The sequence below is a fragment of the Zootoca vivipara genome, chromosome 12 (genome assembly GCF_963506605.1).
Source record: "Zootoca vivipara chromosome 12, rZooViv1.1, whole genome shotgun sequence".
NCBI lineage: Eukaryota > Metazoa > Chordata > Lepidosauria > Squamata > Lacertidae > Zootoca > Zootoca vivipara.
The window spans coordinates 7894344-7911370 of NC_083287.1; the positions used below are offsets into that span (position 1 = coordinate 7894344).

Genomic DNA, 17027 nt, shown 5'->3' on the forward strand with positions numbered 1-17027 from the left:
TGAAAATACTCACAACCTGTTCTGCCACTTCTCTTCAGATCTACCTGAAATTTAGCACCTTCTGCTAAGCATACAGCCTTTTGAGTCTGAAACCTGAGAAAATCTTTTTTCTAACTGAGTACCGTAAATATTCTCATGTGTAAGTGCGGCATATTAACTACAGCTGACAAATTGAGCCATTCCTTCTTTACAAACTTAAGTTCTGTTGATGCCAAAGTAATCACAGCCTCACCCACCAAGCAAAATATATTATTTAAACAAGGTCAAGCAAAAAATGCCAGTCTATTTATAAAGCATGAAAAAGGAACAGCCTTAAATCATACATACACATATTTATTACACTTAAGTTCTATATATGTCTACCTTGAAGGAAACTCTCTTGAATTCAGAGCACATAGGTACGTCCAAGGTATAGGATCTTAGCCATAGAAATGTGCTTCATCATAAAAGGGCATACCTGAGTCTCATAGTATATCACAAATGTATTGCAGCTCAAGAAATGTACTTTTTATTTACAGGTTAAATACTGCAAGTTAAGCAGGGGGGGGTGGTGGCAATAAAATGTTTTATGATTGAAAAGAAGAAGCCTCTGTAGTAACTCTTCACCTGATGCCATGCTAAGCTACGGTAGTATCTCACTCTTTCACTTGCTACTCAGGTTTTATGGCCACTTTTAGGTACAAAAATATATAATATATATATATCTATATGCACATGAGGCACTAACAAAATCTGTCCTGGAACTGGACAAGAGGGAAAACTGACCGAAAAGCCAGGGTGGATAAAACTCAATGATTTTAAAATAAAAAAATAAAAAATTGAATTTTTTAAATAAAATGCTTTTGGAGGAAAATCTTTCTAAACATAGTTTTCTATTTAAGTTACATTATAGTTCAAAGGTTATTCATCAGGAAATAAGGATTTGTTTTAAGTTTTTCATGTGTGCTAAAACCCAGTCTAAGTTTTTTTAAAAACAACAACAACCATTTAACCACATCAGTTAACAAACATGGATACATTTGCTATAATGTTATTGTTTTAGTTAAATAAATTGTTAAAGTTGTTATTAAGGAAATGATTATTTCTCTCCTTCCAATAAAGTACAGCAGAAAAGTTGCCCAAATATAAACAGTTAACTTATTAAACCTCACAATAATTTCATATCTGTCTATGTATTTCTAATAGTATAACCAAATCAGTATTTTTTATGTAACTGTAAAAACTACTCTGAAAATTTATTATTCCAAAAATGAAACCTTCATCTGGTTGTATATATTAAGATTATACCAGCAAGAATGAGTCTTTCTGTAAATTTTTTTATTTAAATCAAGTCTTACTGACTAGTGATTTAAATTGTGATTCAAATCGATATAATTTAAATCAAATCCACCCTGATCAAAGCTCATCGCATTCATTTCAAATGACAACCCCTTAAAGTCCCTTTCACTGTCCCATACCCTTATTTAATGCCTTCCACAAGCAAAGATAATTCTGCCAGCTTAACCCCAGGCATATGTGTCTAACGCCACAGAGGTGAGCCCAGACCTCATTTTACTTACCTCCATGCACAGGACTGCATGGCGAGTCCTATAGCTTTGCTCCCCTAGTAAGTATGTTTAGGATTATTTCACAGAATGATAGAATTGTAGATTTGGAAGGGGCATTGAAGCCCATCTAATCCAACTCCCTGCAATGCAGGAATGTTTCGCCCAATGTGGGGTCTGAACCCGCAACCCTGAGATGAAGTGTCTAATGCTCTGTTGCAGACTGAAGGTAGCTATCCTTCCTCAAACAAGTACATAAACTAAAATCTGCACTCCTCCGCAGCCAACAAGGAGCATCCACTGAAAGGTTGGAGCTGACCACTCTACTGTTTCGTTCCCCCATAATAAAAGTATTGCAGGGTGGTTATTATTATTATTATTACTTTTTCTTTTATTATTTGTTCCATTTGCCTACCACCCTTCATCCGATGATCTCAGGATGGTTCGCAGCATAAAAATGCAAAGTCAAATCAAATCAAGGATGCCGCTGTAATGCACATTTCCCTCTGAGGCTGTTACACATGCTAAAGCAGGTGTGTAAACAGGACCAGCCTGGGCGAACAAAAACTCAGGTGTGTTGGACGTGTTTTTGTTGTGTGTGTGTGTGTTTTTGTTTTGTTTTTTATAAAAAAACAACAACCACCAAGCAGTGTGCAAATTATTCACAAAATAAAAATATACAAATAGGCTGAGCTGTTTTAAAAAACAAACAACTCGCCTTGCCCAAGGCGACAAGGCACCTCCACAATTGTTCTCCTCCTGGCTGTTAACCAGAAGGTTGGTGGTTGAAGCCCACCCAGAGGAGGCTGCGGGCAGGATCCGTGCACGGCAAGGGGTTGGTCTAGATGACCCCTGGGACCCTCTTCCAAGCCTACGATTCTCACGCCGCGTGAAAGGGAAGGAGCGAAGAGGGGACGGAGAGGGAAGAGGAGAAGAAGGAGACCCCCTCCTCACCTGGCAGCCCTTCTTGTGGTGGAAGCCGACCACCGCGATGTGCAGCACGGGACCCTTGGAGCCGCCGCCGCCCCCGCCTCGAGGGTACAGGTCGCCCTTGGAGCTGCCCCTTCGCTCCATGAAGGAGCCCAGGAGCAGCAGCAGCGCCGCCGGAGGAGAAGGAGGAGGTTGTTTACCGGCGGGCTACGGGCGCCGCTTCCTTCCGCGGCCGGCCACGCCAGCCCGCCGGCGCCCGTCCTCTGAGCATGCTCCCTGGCCGCCGAGCACGCCCCGTAGCGGCCGCCGAGGAATCCGCGCCAGGGGGGCCTCTCGGCCGAGCGCGGAGGAGAGAGAGGGAGGCGCCGGGCCCCGCGGAGGGGAGAGCGGGCCCTGCTGCCGGCAAGGCCTCAATGGCGCGCGGGAGCCAGGGCCGCCTCACGGGCGCGCGAGGCCGGAGGAGGGGGAGGAAGCTGCCAAAACAGGGCGGCGGCGGCCGCCTTACCCGGTTACCTCAGGATGGTTCCTCCTGGCAACCGGCGGCCAGGGCTCTGTTCTTAAAGGTGCAGCCCGCCGGAGAATGCCAGCCCCCCCCCCGCCCCAAAACCTCAGCCGAGCCCAGTGTAGTCCCAGAGGAAAGAGAGAGAAAGAGAGAATGAATCTTTATTTGCGTCAGCCATAGCAATAAAACAACAATACGATGCACAAATAACAGAAATAAAAAGTCGATTACTGTATAATATAAAACACACTTTAGGGTCCTGAATCAGCAGTCAAATAGTGGACCTTCTTACTCTGATTGGCCCAGCTAGAAACCTTGCAATCTTTGCTGTCATCTGCTCATCTTGATATATGACAAGAGAAAGGACACTGTGGCAGTGGCCTGGGGACCCAGAATGGACAATGAAAGAGGGGCGATAACCTTATTCCTCAAGTCTTTATAAAGTGCAAGCCAGAAGGGCATGCACCAGCAATTCGCTACTGCCATCTCCACAGGGACATAAGCATTTTTCGTGTGGAATCTGTTGGAACAGTCCCTCGAATACAGCTGAGGGCAATACATTCAATTTTTCAAGAGTAAAAGTGCACCTATATTTTAGAATTGCTAGGTTATGCTGATAGGGTGCCAGAGAGTCGAAATGGGAAGGTGGAAAATAGTCATTTTCCTTATTGTGGCCAAGTTCTGACGCTGGATATCATTTAGGCACTGACAAATTAGACTGTTTGCTTTAAGTAGCCCCAGAGGTGTGCCCATTTCTTTCTCTTATCATGTTTGTACACTGCCTTTTTTTTCTGCCAAGGAGCTCGAGGGGAAGCATGTGGTTCTCCTGCTCCCCATGTTGTCCTCGCAGCAACAACCCTGCATAGGTGCCAGGGCCCTGCTGGAGCACCCACAAAATTTCCCATGAAGGGGCCAGGCACTTTTTTCTTTATTTTTAAATAATTTTACATATCTGGTTTTACAAAATCAACCACACAATTAACATTCTTGAAAACATTGCAAATAAAACAAGATTCTTTTGAATCTTAGGACTTCCCTTCTCCCCTCCATGCAAGCCTGTGAGGATGGTTAGGCTGAGCGACAGCGGTCACCCAGGGAGCTTCATGGCTGAGTGGGGACTCAGTCTGATGCTCTAACCACTATGCCACACTGGCCAATATCGTAATCTTAATTGTATGCTGCCTGTCCATAGTGAAAACTGCTGAAGGCAGATCGCGAAATGGGAAGATCTACCTTGACGGACGAAGTTTTGGGCATCACATGGTAGGACAGAGCGTCGGACAAAGTCTTTCCCAAGTCCACATTCCCAGCATGTTCGCAGTCCTGTCTCGGCAACATCTATGCTGGCTTGGTCATGTCCACGGAATGAACAAGTGGACATGTTCATAGGAACATGTGGACATGTTCCTATTGGGGAGCTGGCTAACTCTGCATTACCGGTACAAAGATGTCTGCAAACATGACATGAAGGCTGGGAATACCATCCCCGCCATGTGGGAATCCCTGTAGGCAGCCCTGTATAGAGAAGTTTTTAATGTTTGATGTTTTATTGTGTTTGATGTTTTAATTTGCTGGAAGCCACCCAGAGTGGCTGGGGCAACCCAGTCAGATGGGCGGCATATAATTTTTTTTTTACTACTACTACTGACAACTGCAGTGCCTTTGTGGGTTCTCTCACTACATACACAATCAAGAGGTTGCTGTGGTTAGGAGGCTGGGATTGTGCTTTGCTTTCCATCATTTGCCTCCCTTCAGTTCAGTTACTGATTCTCTTTCCTCTCTCAGTGGAGAAATTTGGTGGGTGGGGACCACTAAGTGTATGGTTATAGCACAGATCAGGGCACAAGTCTGGAACATGTGACATCTGGCCAATGAAAATCAGCATATTTGTTTAATGTTACATTAAAAGGTAGCCCCTATAACTGGCGCAGAGAGAAAGTAGCTTGAATGAGCCAGTTGTATGATACTGATTACAAGGCATGCATTATTATACACAGTGCTAGAAAACTTGTTACCTTTGGTACTATGGATTAAAAGCTGGCAATTTACCAGCAACATGGGGGATATGTACCAGCATCAGTTGGTACCCATAGTAAAAAAATAAGAACCAGACTAGAGCTCATTTACACTAGTTGTGGTGTCATCACTCTAGCGCAGGATTTCCCAAACTTGGGTCTCCAGATGTTTTTGGACAATTCCCACAATCCCTGGTCCTGTTAGCTAGGGAAAGCCTACTCTAGCGCATGACAATATATACACATACATCCCTTGGCCTGACCACCCCACCCCCAACAGTTTTCTAAGTGGGGAAGTGGGGAGCAGGCAAGAATGCAGGCTTGACCCTGACTATATATCATACATAGCAAAGCCCGTGGCCTTTAAGCTTGTGTTTGGGAAACCTCTCATTGCAAATGCCATTTGTTCTACAGTATTTAGGAAGGGCACGTACACGAATTGGATGGGTACTGAATGCTTGACTAATCTCCAAGGTTAGAACACAAAGGTGGGAAGAGATGATATTACAAATAAGACACCTGTAGCACAATGTTATGGTTGTTTTTTACTTTATTGATATTTTCTTTTATCGAAGTACTTGAATGTTGTACAGCTGAATGAAACAAATAAATATTTTTTAAAAAAAGAACACAAAACGACGGGCTCAAATCCATCTTTTTGACATGCTACAGATTTAAAAAACGGGTGGATATCGAAACCCATATTTTAAAGGGATGCAACCCTTGGAGGCCTGATTCTTGTGCATTTTCAGAACTCCGGCCTTTCGAGTCCTACTTCGGCCAAAATCCAAGCGCCCGAGATTTTCCATACCAAGGTCCAATCTAAGAACAGATGGGCGAAAAGATACCCTCGAGCATGCACAAAGTGTCTTCCCCTTTACCACACACAGCCCGCATTTAGGTCTTTGTGGAGGCAATAAAAAGAGTTCCAGGAGATGCGTTTCAGATTTAAAGCACGGCACACTTTAAAAAAAGAACCAAACCAGGGTAGGGCTTAGCTTTTAAAGTTAGCGCTCGGTCGTCACGTGGCCCTCGGCCTCGACTTGCGCTGGGATTCCTTTTCGAGGGCTTTCCTAGTTCGATTGCTCTCTTATCGATTCGCCGAGTCTGTTCAAGCTAGAACAGTCTGCTTTGTTATGAGTGGCCGGGGATGCAAGAGCCCGCCTCCCCCGGTATTTATTTATTTATTTTTTCCACCAGTGAGGAATAAGAGGACGGCGGATTCGATTAGTCAGGCCTCGCGGCAAAATGGCGGCCAACGCGACTACCAACCCGTCTCAGCTTCTGCCTCTTGGTAAATGAATGGCGGGCGCTCGTCTCTGAGCGGTGTAGCCGGGGGAGAGGGTTAAAGAAAGGGCGGGAGGGGGAGGGGAAATAGGGTGGGGGAGAAGTGGGGTGGGGTGGGGAGAGAGGGTTGAAATGGGTGGGGGAGGGGAGAAATAGGGTGGGGAAGAGGGAGGAAATAGGTGGATGGGGGAGAGGGGGGAGGATGAGGGAGATGAGAGGAGGGGGGGGCAAGTGCAGCATTTGTACGTGTGACATCATGGCCACATACCTGGGGCAAAGTTACACACAGCATGGAGAGGAGGGTTCTTTCCTCTCTCATGGCATAGCTGCCAAGTTTTCCCTTTTCTCGCGAGGAAGCCTATTCAGCATAAGGGGAAATCCCTTAAAAAAAGGGGATAACCTGGCAGCTATGCTCATGGGCATCCAATGAAACCGAATGTTGGAAGATTTGGGATGGATAAGGAAGCGTTTCTCCATGCAGCACAGTTAGTTCAGCTGTGGAACTCGCTTCCACAAGAGGCAGCGATGGCCCCCAACTGGACCCACTTCTAAGGAGGATTGGACAGATTCATGAAGGATAATAAGCCAGTAGCGATGGCTACTAAGTGCAATGGCTGTGTTCTGCCTCCACAGTTGCAGCCAACAATGCTCCTGAATGCTAATTGCTGAAAAGCAGGGAAAGGTTCAGAACTGAAATCACATTAAAATTTGAGGCTCTAGCAATCCTTTTATTATGTATATGATCATAATCGGCTCCCAACTGCATCTTTTGAACTTTGGGATTATTTAATTGACCCACTGGATTTAGCTAATGAAGTAATATGCTAGTGTCCCCTGCTATTAAGATTACTTTTAGTTTTGGATGCAGACTGTTTTGTAAATGATGTATGTTTAAAATCATTAGTAACTGAAAACACAATTTGAAGAAAGAGACAGTGCACATACTTTTGTACATACATTAGTAACTGCTAATTAAATGCTTTTTTCTGATTAACAGAGCTCGTGGACAAGTGCATAGGCTCACGAATTCACATCGTGATGAAAAGTGATAAAGAAATTGTTGGCACACTCCTAGGATTTGATGACTTTGTCAGTATCCTTTACAAGAAATAATGTGGAAGCTTTTGACAGTTTTCTTTTTGGGTGTGTTTTTTTGTAAGCAGCTGTTTAAAACAACGTTCCCATGGAAAGGGAGTTCTGGTGTTTTGAATTGGATAAAAGTAGATCTGCATTTAGGTTCATACATTTTTGGTTTGCACTGCAACTGTGCAAGTTCATTTGCAGCCACTGGGCTTCTGCGAATACTGTGTCTGCAGTACTGACAGATGGTGCCTGTACATAATGGATGGGGTATTATATCCTCGTCCTCCAGATGCTGCTGGACTATACCACCCCTCATAATTGGCCATGCTGAATGGAACTGATGGGAATTGGAGTCCAACAAGATCTCAGGTTCCCTACCAGTGTTGTACATCATTTTTCCAGGCTGCAAGCCTAGTACCTGTTGCACATGCTCTGAGCCACTTGTGTGGCAGCCATGTATTATGTGAACAGGGCCTACACCTTGATAATGTAAAAACACTGTTAACCATCTTGGATATCTACTCATCTAATGAATGCAGGGGAAAATGTGAATTACTACTTTTGTAGTAACTTTTTCCTTGACACCAGGCTTCAGACATGGTACTGGAAGATGTTACAGAATTGTAAGTATGGTTGCTTCTGGCTTTCAATCTCAGCACATCTTGTACCAACAGTTGTCTTTACTTTCACTCACTCTTCAGAACTTGCTCTCTTGACCTCTCCCACACTTGGACATAGGCTGACAATATTAGCTACTTTTGTGAGAGGCATGCTGTAATACTGTTCACCAGTTTTCAGAAAAAGCAGAGTGTAATTCTCCTAAGGTGAGAGTGGAGCATTATCTTAGTGGTAGGAGGCACCAGCTGGGGAGCCCCCAAGGGAAGAAGGCTCAGAGCCCGAGGTTTGGTAGTGGGACTACGATAAGTGGTCAGAGGGAAAAGAGGGAGCAGATTGGGAGGAGGTGTCGGAAGCTGAAGAGGTAACAGGGTTTAGTGAGCAGGAAGACGCTGTGGTAGAGAGCAGTCCAGAATCGGGGCTGGAGAGGAGGGGGGACGAGAAACAGATGAGGTGGACCTTTGAAGAAGCCAGGGGGTCTCCCCCTCCTGTTGTGACCAGCTTCCCCCCCCCCCAGTATCCCAGGACCAAAAGAAGTATGAAGAGGGTGGAGCAGAGACAGACACATCAATGGAGTCTCAGATTGCTTGGGAAGGACCCAGGGGAAGTGGAGACTTAAGCAGCTGTGGGAAGGCAGGGACCTTCCGTCCTCACAACTGCCTCATTGAGGCAAGATCTACTGGGAAGAATTGCTGTGTTCACTAGGCCTGGCCTCCTGAGCTGTTTGTTTCTTTGAATGAAGAGTTAACTTCATTGATGCTGTGTGAGTTATTATTATCCTGCTCTTGGCACCTGCCCCCTGACACTGGGATGCTCCTCTCTACAAATCCCCAGACTACTGTGGCAGTATCTTTCAGAGGTACTCATTCCTTACTTTTCACGTTAGCTATAAGGGTACAGTTGCAACAACTTCCCTTCCCATGCTATTCTAGGAAAGTACCAATTGCAGAACAATGTGGGCAAGATTGCTGCAATTTATCTTACCAGTTTTCCCCATTTGGGTGGTTCTGGCATGGAGAGTAGCAGTCTCTTATCAGATAATTAAGACTTGAATGAAAAATAGGTAGCTAGTTTTCATCAAACTTTCTAGTTTTGTATCCTTTTTTCCTGTTTGTCTTGTGTTCAACAGTGAGATCACACCTGAAGGACGAAGAATTACAAAGCTAGACCAGATTTTGCTAAATGGAAATAACATAACAATGGTAAGTAATTATTCTTACATTTCTGCCCCTAGTTAATTTCTGCCAACTAGGCCAAACTGTAGTCAACTGTGGAAGCTTGGTTAATTCAGAAACTGGTCAGAAACTGAAACAAAATCCAATAAAATGCCAAAAAAAATTGAAGTGGTACTCTAAAAAAGAACTGAGATGTTGCATGTTCTGAGTCACGGAGGTGGAGATATGGCCCATTTTGTGTGGGGGTCTCAATAAATGTAAAACAAGGGAATATAAGCTATTCTAATGTAATTTATTTACAGATACACATGTGTATATAATCTTTTTTTGACCTGAAAAATTCAAGGTGGCTTATACAATGGCCTGCTTCACACAGACAGGCCAATAGAACTGATCTTGCTGGGCATGTTTCTGTAGCTCCATCCTTGAGAGAGGGTAGAATGGTTGTACATAACTTTTCTAGATGAAATGCTTATGTTCTTCATCTTCTCATGTGAACTTTCTTTCAGCTGGTTCCCGGAGGAGAAGGACCAGAAGTGTAAATAAAGTCATATGCCATTATTGAAGACTTCCTGTTAAAGCTTCTGTAGGAATATATTGATGAAATTTGATGCGTTTTTTTATTTTTTACATTTATAGAAAGGCAGATTTCCATTTCAGGAAAAATGCATCGTTAACAAAGACTTTGTAAGTTAAAATCATGACTTTGTTGTAAAGGCAAAACTAACTTGCTGTTCAGAGCAAGGCAATAAAGAGGTTTTTTTTTAATAAAAAAAATAACTGCATTGAACAGAGTTGTTTTTGTAACTCTGGCATTTTAGATGTCAGATAAAACCAGGAATTTTGAATGGTTCTGGTTCAGGCTGCTTAGAGCAGGTTATGAGCTAGTTATAAATATTTCTTACCTTTTACCTATATGAGCTGGTTAAGCTGTGGTTCATAATGTGTAGGGGAATTGTTTTCTCATGCATTTCTCTCCAGCTTTCCTTCCTTGTCCCCACAGCCTAGAGTTTTAGGCTGCGATAGTAAATACCTTGTTAAAATACCTTGTGATTTTATTTCTGTCAGATGAAAACAAATGTTAACTGCTCAATAGGTTGAGATAAAAATAAGTAAAAGGAAGAGGAGAGATTTCTATCGCCAAATCCTTATCATATTATACCAATTATGGTACATAATATCATTCCCCATTAAAACACTATTTTGTCTTGCTGTAGAAGTGGCTTGTCTAATTAAAAGATGTTCTCAAGAACCAAATAAAGTATATGGAAGGAAGAAAATGCACCTGTATCCTTTAAACAACGGACACCACAGTTAATTCCTATAATATTTAAATTTAAACTGGTTTCATACTACAATGTTAACATTATTCATAGAATTGTTGAGTTGGAAGGCACCATGAGGATCATCTATTCCAACCCCCTGCAGTGCAGGAATCTTTTGTCCAACATGGGGCTCAATCCCACGACTGTAAGATTTAAGAATCTCATGCTCTACCGATTGAGGCAGGGGTCAGCAAACTTTTTCAGCAGGGGGCACTGTCCCTCAGACCTTGTGGGGGGGCAGATTATATTTTGAAAAAAACAAGGAACAAATTCCTGTGCCCCACAAATAACCCAGAGATGCATTTTAAATAAAAGGACACATTCTACTCATATAAAAGCACACTCATTCCCGGACCATCCGCTGGCCAGATTTAGAAGTCGATTGGGCCAAATCCGGCCCCTGGGCCTTAGTTTGCCTACCCATGGATTGAGATAAAATAAGCACAAAAAGCCTGGTCGTATATGCTTAAAGGGGGTAAAGGGGACCCCTGATCATTAGGTCCAGTCGCGGACGACACGGGTTGCAGCGCTCAACTCACTTCACTGGCCAAGGGAGCCGGCGTACAGCTTCTGGGTCATGTGGCCAGCATGACTAAGCCGCTTCTGGCGAACCAGAGCAGCGCGCAGAAACGCTGTTTACCTTCCGCCTTTATCTACTTGCACTTGACGTGCTTTCCAACTGCTAGGTTGGCAGGAGCTGGAGCTCACCCCGTTGCGGGGATTCAAACCGCCGACCTGATCGGCAAGCCCTAGACTCTGTGGTTTAACCCACAGCAAAACAATGCAAATATTTCCTCTTCATTAATCTTAAAAAATAGTCAGTATATGAGAGATTTTTTTTTACAGTGTTTTAACAAAGCCAGCTTTCCTAAATGCATTTACTTGGAAATTGGTTTACTGACTACTCTGATCTTCAGATTTAATGCTAAAGTTTTTTTCTTACAGTTGTGCTGCTCAGCTTACACTTCTAGATAACCGGAGGGAATTGACAGAGAATCCTTGTCTGTAGACAGTTTTTGGCATTCGAAATTAGTGATAAGAAACATGAAGTTACTATGCAGGGTAACTAGAGTTTAGTTTTCTATAGAGACACAAACAGCTCAACTGTTTTCAGACTTAAGAGCACCTTTAAAAAAATGCACTCAACAAGATGCTAGATCTTGCTGTATGAAATCTTGTCCTGCTTTAATTAAGCAAAAATTGCAAACTGAAGCAAGTTTATCCTACTTGGTGCCTTGAATTCTGTTCTCTGTATATAGGATTTGAGGCAGATGAGGAGGCGGTTGCTTCTGTCAGTACAAGATGAGGTACTTCTTTTCACTACCCTTCTGCTGGCAACCCACCATGTCCACTGAAAAATCCTCCCAAAGACTGACCTCAAAGCATAATGGGATGGAACAAGGAAGGAAAATTGGTGGTGGTGACTTCTCCCCTGTATGTGAAAGTGCCTTCTTTCCACTGTATTCTTTCCACTGGTATTCTTTCCACTAGGGGGAGACGATGGAAGTTAGCATTTTAACTGAACTATGGCAGCTTTAAAACAATGCTCTTGAGTCTGAACCATAGAGTTTTCACGGAAGAGAGGAAGTTTTGTCTTGCCCAAAGTACTTGTTTGTCATCAGCTGTGCTGACTGCATTAATGTTCACATTGTCATTTGATAGAAGCAAAGTAGGATGCTATACCTGAATTCTTAATTCCCCCCCACCCCAATTATAGGAAGTTGTTTAGTAGGAGCTACTTCTACAAAAATAGAATATCATGGCCAAAAGACATGTGGCACATGTGCTAAGGAATAGACATGATGGGCTTCCGGATTCAGCGCCAGCGTCGATCGGCGGGGCTTCGTCTCGTCTCCGAGACGGCCCGTCTCTGCTAGGAGTGGGGAGGGCAGCGAGAGCGACGCTGCGCCCCTTAGAACCTCGGGAAGGGCGTCCCGAGGGCAATTTGCTCAGCACAGACCCAAACCGGACTCCCCAACTCTTCGGCTAGCTCTAATAAGAGCTCCGGAGTGAGGAGGGTAGAAGTCGCGGGGGCCATTTTGAGCGGCAACGTTATTCTAGCAGGGAGAAGCTTCAAGCCGAAGGCGGAGAGCGCTGGATTCTTCCGAAAATAAAACGATTGGAAAAGACTGTAAGTAATCTCATGATTTGGATTATTATAAAACAATTTGGATCTGGGAGAGAGGGGAGAAAAGAGGAAGCCACCCCCCCCCCACGGCAACAAAAGAGACAGTAAATAGAAACCCGAAGCCATAAACAGAAGATTTACAATTCAAAGGATCCCTCAAAGGCATCAAAGAGAATCTCCCCTTTGATGCAGGGTGAAAAGGGGAGAGAGACTGCGGTTTATGACTGCCCTGCAATAAGAGGTACAGCCTAAGAAAAAACCTGTCTTTCCACTCGGGAGCCGGCAGCCCAGACAACCCAGTGAGTTGTCAGGATTTATAAGTCAAATTTTATTTCAATTTGTATTTCTGGACTTTGTGGAATTTCTTTTTTGGCTTAAGTGTTTGTGAAATGTGAGTTCGAACTCTATTGTCAATAAGACTTGAAGAATGCAGCCAGCTTGTTAAAATGGAGTCGAAAAAATAAACTGTGATCATATTCCACCCCACGTGACAAGTTTTGACCTTGGCAGGACTGAAATATGTCAACAAAAAAGTGTTCCCCTGAGTTCCAGCGGTCTGTTTTGACCTTAATGTGGGAAACAAGAATAGAGTTATGTCAAGAGGAGACACGACGGCAAGAGTTACAGAAAAAATTCCAGGAGGTGATGGCGGAATATGATTTTTTAGGAGATGAAGCTTTTGACACTGAAAAAGATGAATGTGAGAATGACAAGGATGGGGAAGGAAAAGATGAAGATGAGGATTGTGATGATTCAACACAAAATGAAGCACACCACGAAAAAAATGATGACTCTACTCTACAAAAAGTTGGATGGAGTGCCCTGCTTTTGAGGGGGGCACGATTGGTATTATTGGAACTCCAGAACGCCCACAGGGAAGAAGGAAAAAATATGCAGAGAAGAGAAGAAATCCAGGGGTCCTGTATGGTGGCCTGGATGGCAAAAGACTGTAAACAGGGGGTGGGGTGAAGGGAAAGTGATGTTGTGATTAAGGATGGATTAACAGGTTTATAACTGGTCTGCTGATTTTGGAACTTGCTGGATTGGGGGGGTGGAGCCGGCAATCGGGGATGTAAGGTTAAATTGAGAATAGTTATAGTTTTAAAAGTGAATGGATTTTGGAAAATGTGAAAATATGGAGGCTTATAGAGGGAGAAAAAACAAAAAATTAGGCACGGGAAGAGAAAATGGGAGTTTGATTTCTCAGTGATTTGAATATTAGATGAAAATGTTAACAATTGATTTATAAGTTGTATAAGATGCAAAGGTGTATTTTTATAAAGTAAGAAACTGTTGCAGATGATTAAAAAGGGATGAAAACCGGGGAGGGGGGGGAGGGGAAGCCCACAAAATATGGTTTTACAACTATGAATGCAAGAAAATTTTTTTTTGTTTTGTATTGTTTTTTCTTTTTTCTTTTTTCGCCCTTTCTTTTTTTTTTCCCTTTTTTCCTATTTCTATTTTTCTCTTTTTTTTGGGTATGACAATAGATGGTTGGATGGATGTCCTCCTGCGTACTGCCCTGGTTTGCTGGAGCTCCCTGGTGGCAGGGGGGGGCTTTGGGGTCAGGGGAGGGGGGGGAGGACAGAAACCCAAGCATAAAATGGACCATCTCTGACTGTTCACATACATGGGATACTTCTGTGGCAGGGGAGGACCCATGTGGGTGGGTAGGAAGGAGGTGGAAAAGGGGTTTAAGTATGTACCGTTTTTTTGCTTTTTTGTATTTTGTAAAATTAATAAAAAGTATGTTCAAAAAAAAAAAAGGAATAGACATGATGAGATTAATTCCATTCTTGCTACGATCCAGTGTATACATACCTAGGAATAAGTTCCACTGAACTCAACAGGACTTACTTCTGAGCAGACATGCATACGATTGATGTGTCTGTAAGGATTTTCCAGAGCATCACATAAGGAATTAATTGGTAACTGCAAGTCATCAACCTTAGCTTCATTTCTACAAACGCTTTTGCACCTTATTCTTAGAGTATATTCAAATAAAGACCTCATTTATCCAGAGAACATAAACTTGTTAAAATGACTGTTGGTAAGTTTTTAGCCCTTCGATCTTAAAAAGTGACTAATGAAATATATGAAACCTGCATCTAACTCCAATCCAGCATAAAGCCAAAGCATTTTCAATACAATACTTGACAAATTCTTAGTCCCTAAAGATTACCAGGCCAGCAACTGTGTGTCTCTCTTTAAACGCAATATATGTGCAGTACCACATGACAAGTTACCAGGCAACTGCACAAGCCAGATGCACTGGGAGTTACAAAGCAGCTGGTCAATTGCTTTCAACCAGTGGAAAAGTACAGACTCACTTCTGAGCTTGAGCCTTTTTATCTAGTTTATGGATGATTTCTCTCCCACCCCCTGATTTCAGCCCTGACTCCAGTAGTAATTGCCCTTTCGGGGGTGGGGGTGGGGTTAATTTATTAGAATCCCAGCGACATTCTTAAAATATGCATTTTAAACTTTTAAGATCAAGGTGGCAAGTTATTTTTTGTTCAGTTTTGCATGATGCCACTAGGATAAAGATATTTACTGTTGCTTGTTCAATAGTTTCTCTTAAATAGAGTAGCTTGTCTTTGTTACTCTGGTCAAAGGAATTGACTCCTTGGAAGCAGATAGCAGATCTGCGCGCGCGCACACACACACACACACACACACCCTACATGCCTGGATAGAAGGTTGGTTAGAGTGTGGGGCTGATAATGCCATGGTTGCAGGTTCGATCCCCATATGGGACAGTTGCATTTTCCTGAATTGCAGGGGGTTGGACTACTAGATGATGCTCAGGGTCCCTTCCAACTCTCTTCCAGTTAGTATGACTCTTATGTAAAGCACATCCCCACTGCTGCAGAGACTCCTGAGCTCCAATTCCATCACCATTTGTAAACTATATTTCCCAGGATTCTTTGGGGTCTGGGATGTGCTTTAAATGTACGGTGACTCATATTGTTGGCATGTGACTTGATCAAGCATGCAGAATTCAATTTGCTCTGTATAATAGAATTGGAGAACTGGAGGGGGCCACATGGGTCATCTAGTCCAACCACCTGCAATGCCGGAATCGTTTTGCCCAACGTGGGGCTCAAACCCACTGCCCTGAGATGTAGAGTCTCTTGTTCTACCAAATAGTTATCTAGAAAGCCAGTAGGACATTTTTGGAAGGAAGGACAACATTACTTTTAATACCCATGAGATGATATTTTCTGGTATGTGTTTTAATCTTCTGGCTTGGACTCCGAGTTTTTTAAAAAACCTTTTTATGCATTTGTACTCATATGCAAGTTTTACTGGAAACAGGCACAGATTTTGTGTGTTAATCTAGAAGGAATTCAGCCCTCCACTCTCTCCCTTACTGCTCCTGACTGACAATCCCTTAGCTTTCAAAAGCACATAATTTATTCAGTCTTAAATCCTATGTTAGCATTGTCCTTCCCCATCCCACATACTCCTTGCCTCTTCTGTTTTTCTTCCTTTCAGACATTTGTTTTAATTATGCCCCAGCACCACAGCTTTCACCCTTCTTCATATTCCTTCTTTCTGCTCAGTTTTCCAGTTTACAAAGTGCACTGCCTCTTTCTTCCTATCTACTCCCCACTGCCAACATATTAGTCTTGTTGCAGGCCAGTTACCAACCTTTTCCCAATTCACTCATTTCCCTCTCAGCAGCTGTCCAACTTTCCATGAGTATTACTTCACCTTGAGTTATTGGAATGTTGTGACATCACAGCAGCTTAGCCAATGGTTTGAGAGAAGGACCAGCTGAAAAGGAACAGCCAATTTTTAGCTTGACACTTTATACCAGGCACCCCCAAACTCGGCCCTGCAGATGTTTTGGGACTACAACTCCCATCATCCCTGACCACTGGCCCTGTTAGCTAGGGATGATGGGAGTTGTAGTCCCAAAACATCTGGAGGGCCGAATTTGGGGATGCCTGCTTTATACCTTAGATCAGGCATAGGCAACCTTGGCTCTCCAGATGTTTTGGAACTGCAACTCCCATGATCCCTAGCTAACAGGGCCAGTGGTCAGGGATCATGGGAGTTGTAGTGCCAAAACATCTGGAGAGCCAAGGTTGCCTATGCCTGCCTTAGATGAAGGAATAACACAGCTGTATCTTGTTGGTCCTCATGAATAAGTCAAGTGATCCCCATGCATGTGTGAATGATGTTCCAAGACATTGCATAAAGAATTGCTGGTTAAATTGCTATGTATCAATAGGAACATGAGGTTAATTCTGAAAATCTCAGCTGCCTTTGGTAGGGAAACATGGAAAAAGTTACCTCGTAAGAGAAAATCATGTGAATGATTCATACTGCCCAGGGGTTTGCAGTGTTAATCAGAACACAGTGACTTGTCTCCAGATAGGAGCTGGTTGTTAAGCTCTGCCAATGTGAGATTTAT

At 43.3% G+C, this 17027-nt stretch overlaps 2 protein-coding genes across 3 annotated transcripts in view; one reads left to right on the forward strand and one right to left on the reverse strand.

The window, feature by feature from the left end:
• Positions 1-2941, reverse strand: part of AVL9 (AVL9 cell migration associated) — a 33857-nt gene extending 30916 nt beyond the window's left edge. Inside the window, exon 1 of one of the 2 annotated variants that reach the window (XM_060280586.1) lies at positions 2499-2941. In XM_060280586.1, the coding sequence (XP_060136569.1) occupies positions 2499-2618 (120 nt within the window). In that variant the 5' untranslated portion in view covers positions 2619-2941. Of the gene's footprint in view, positions 1-1559; positions 2465-2498 lie in introns of those variants that run through there. The other variant, XM_060280587.1, reaches the window with a different exon arrangement.
• A 3254-nt stretch (positions 2942-6195) lies between these two features.
• On the forward strand, positions 6196-9915 carry LSM5 (LSM5 homolog, U6 small nuclear RNA and mRNA degradation associated). Its single transcript, XM_035128956.2, has 5 exons — positions 6196-6285; positions 7276-7371; positions 7957-7984; positions 9106-9178; positions 9661-9915. The coding sequence occupies exons 1-5, from the start codon at positions 6240-6242 to the stop codon at positions 9691-9693; spliced, it is 276 nt and encodes a 91-aa protein (XP_034984847.1). The 5' UTR covers positions 6196-6239; the 3' UTR covers positions 9694-9915.
• The last annotated feature ends 7112 nt before the right edge of the window (positions 9916-17027 follow it).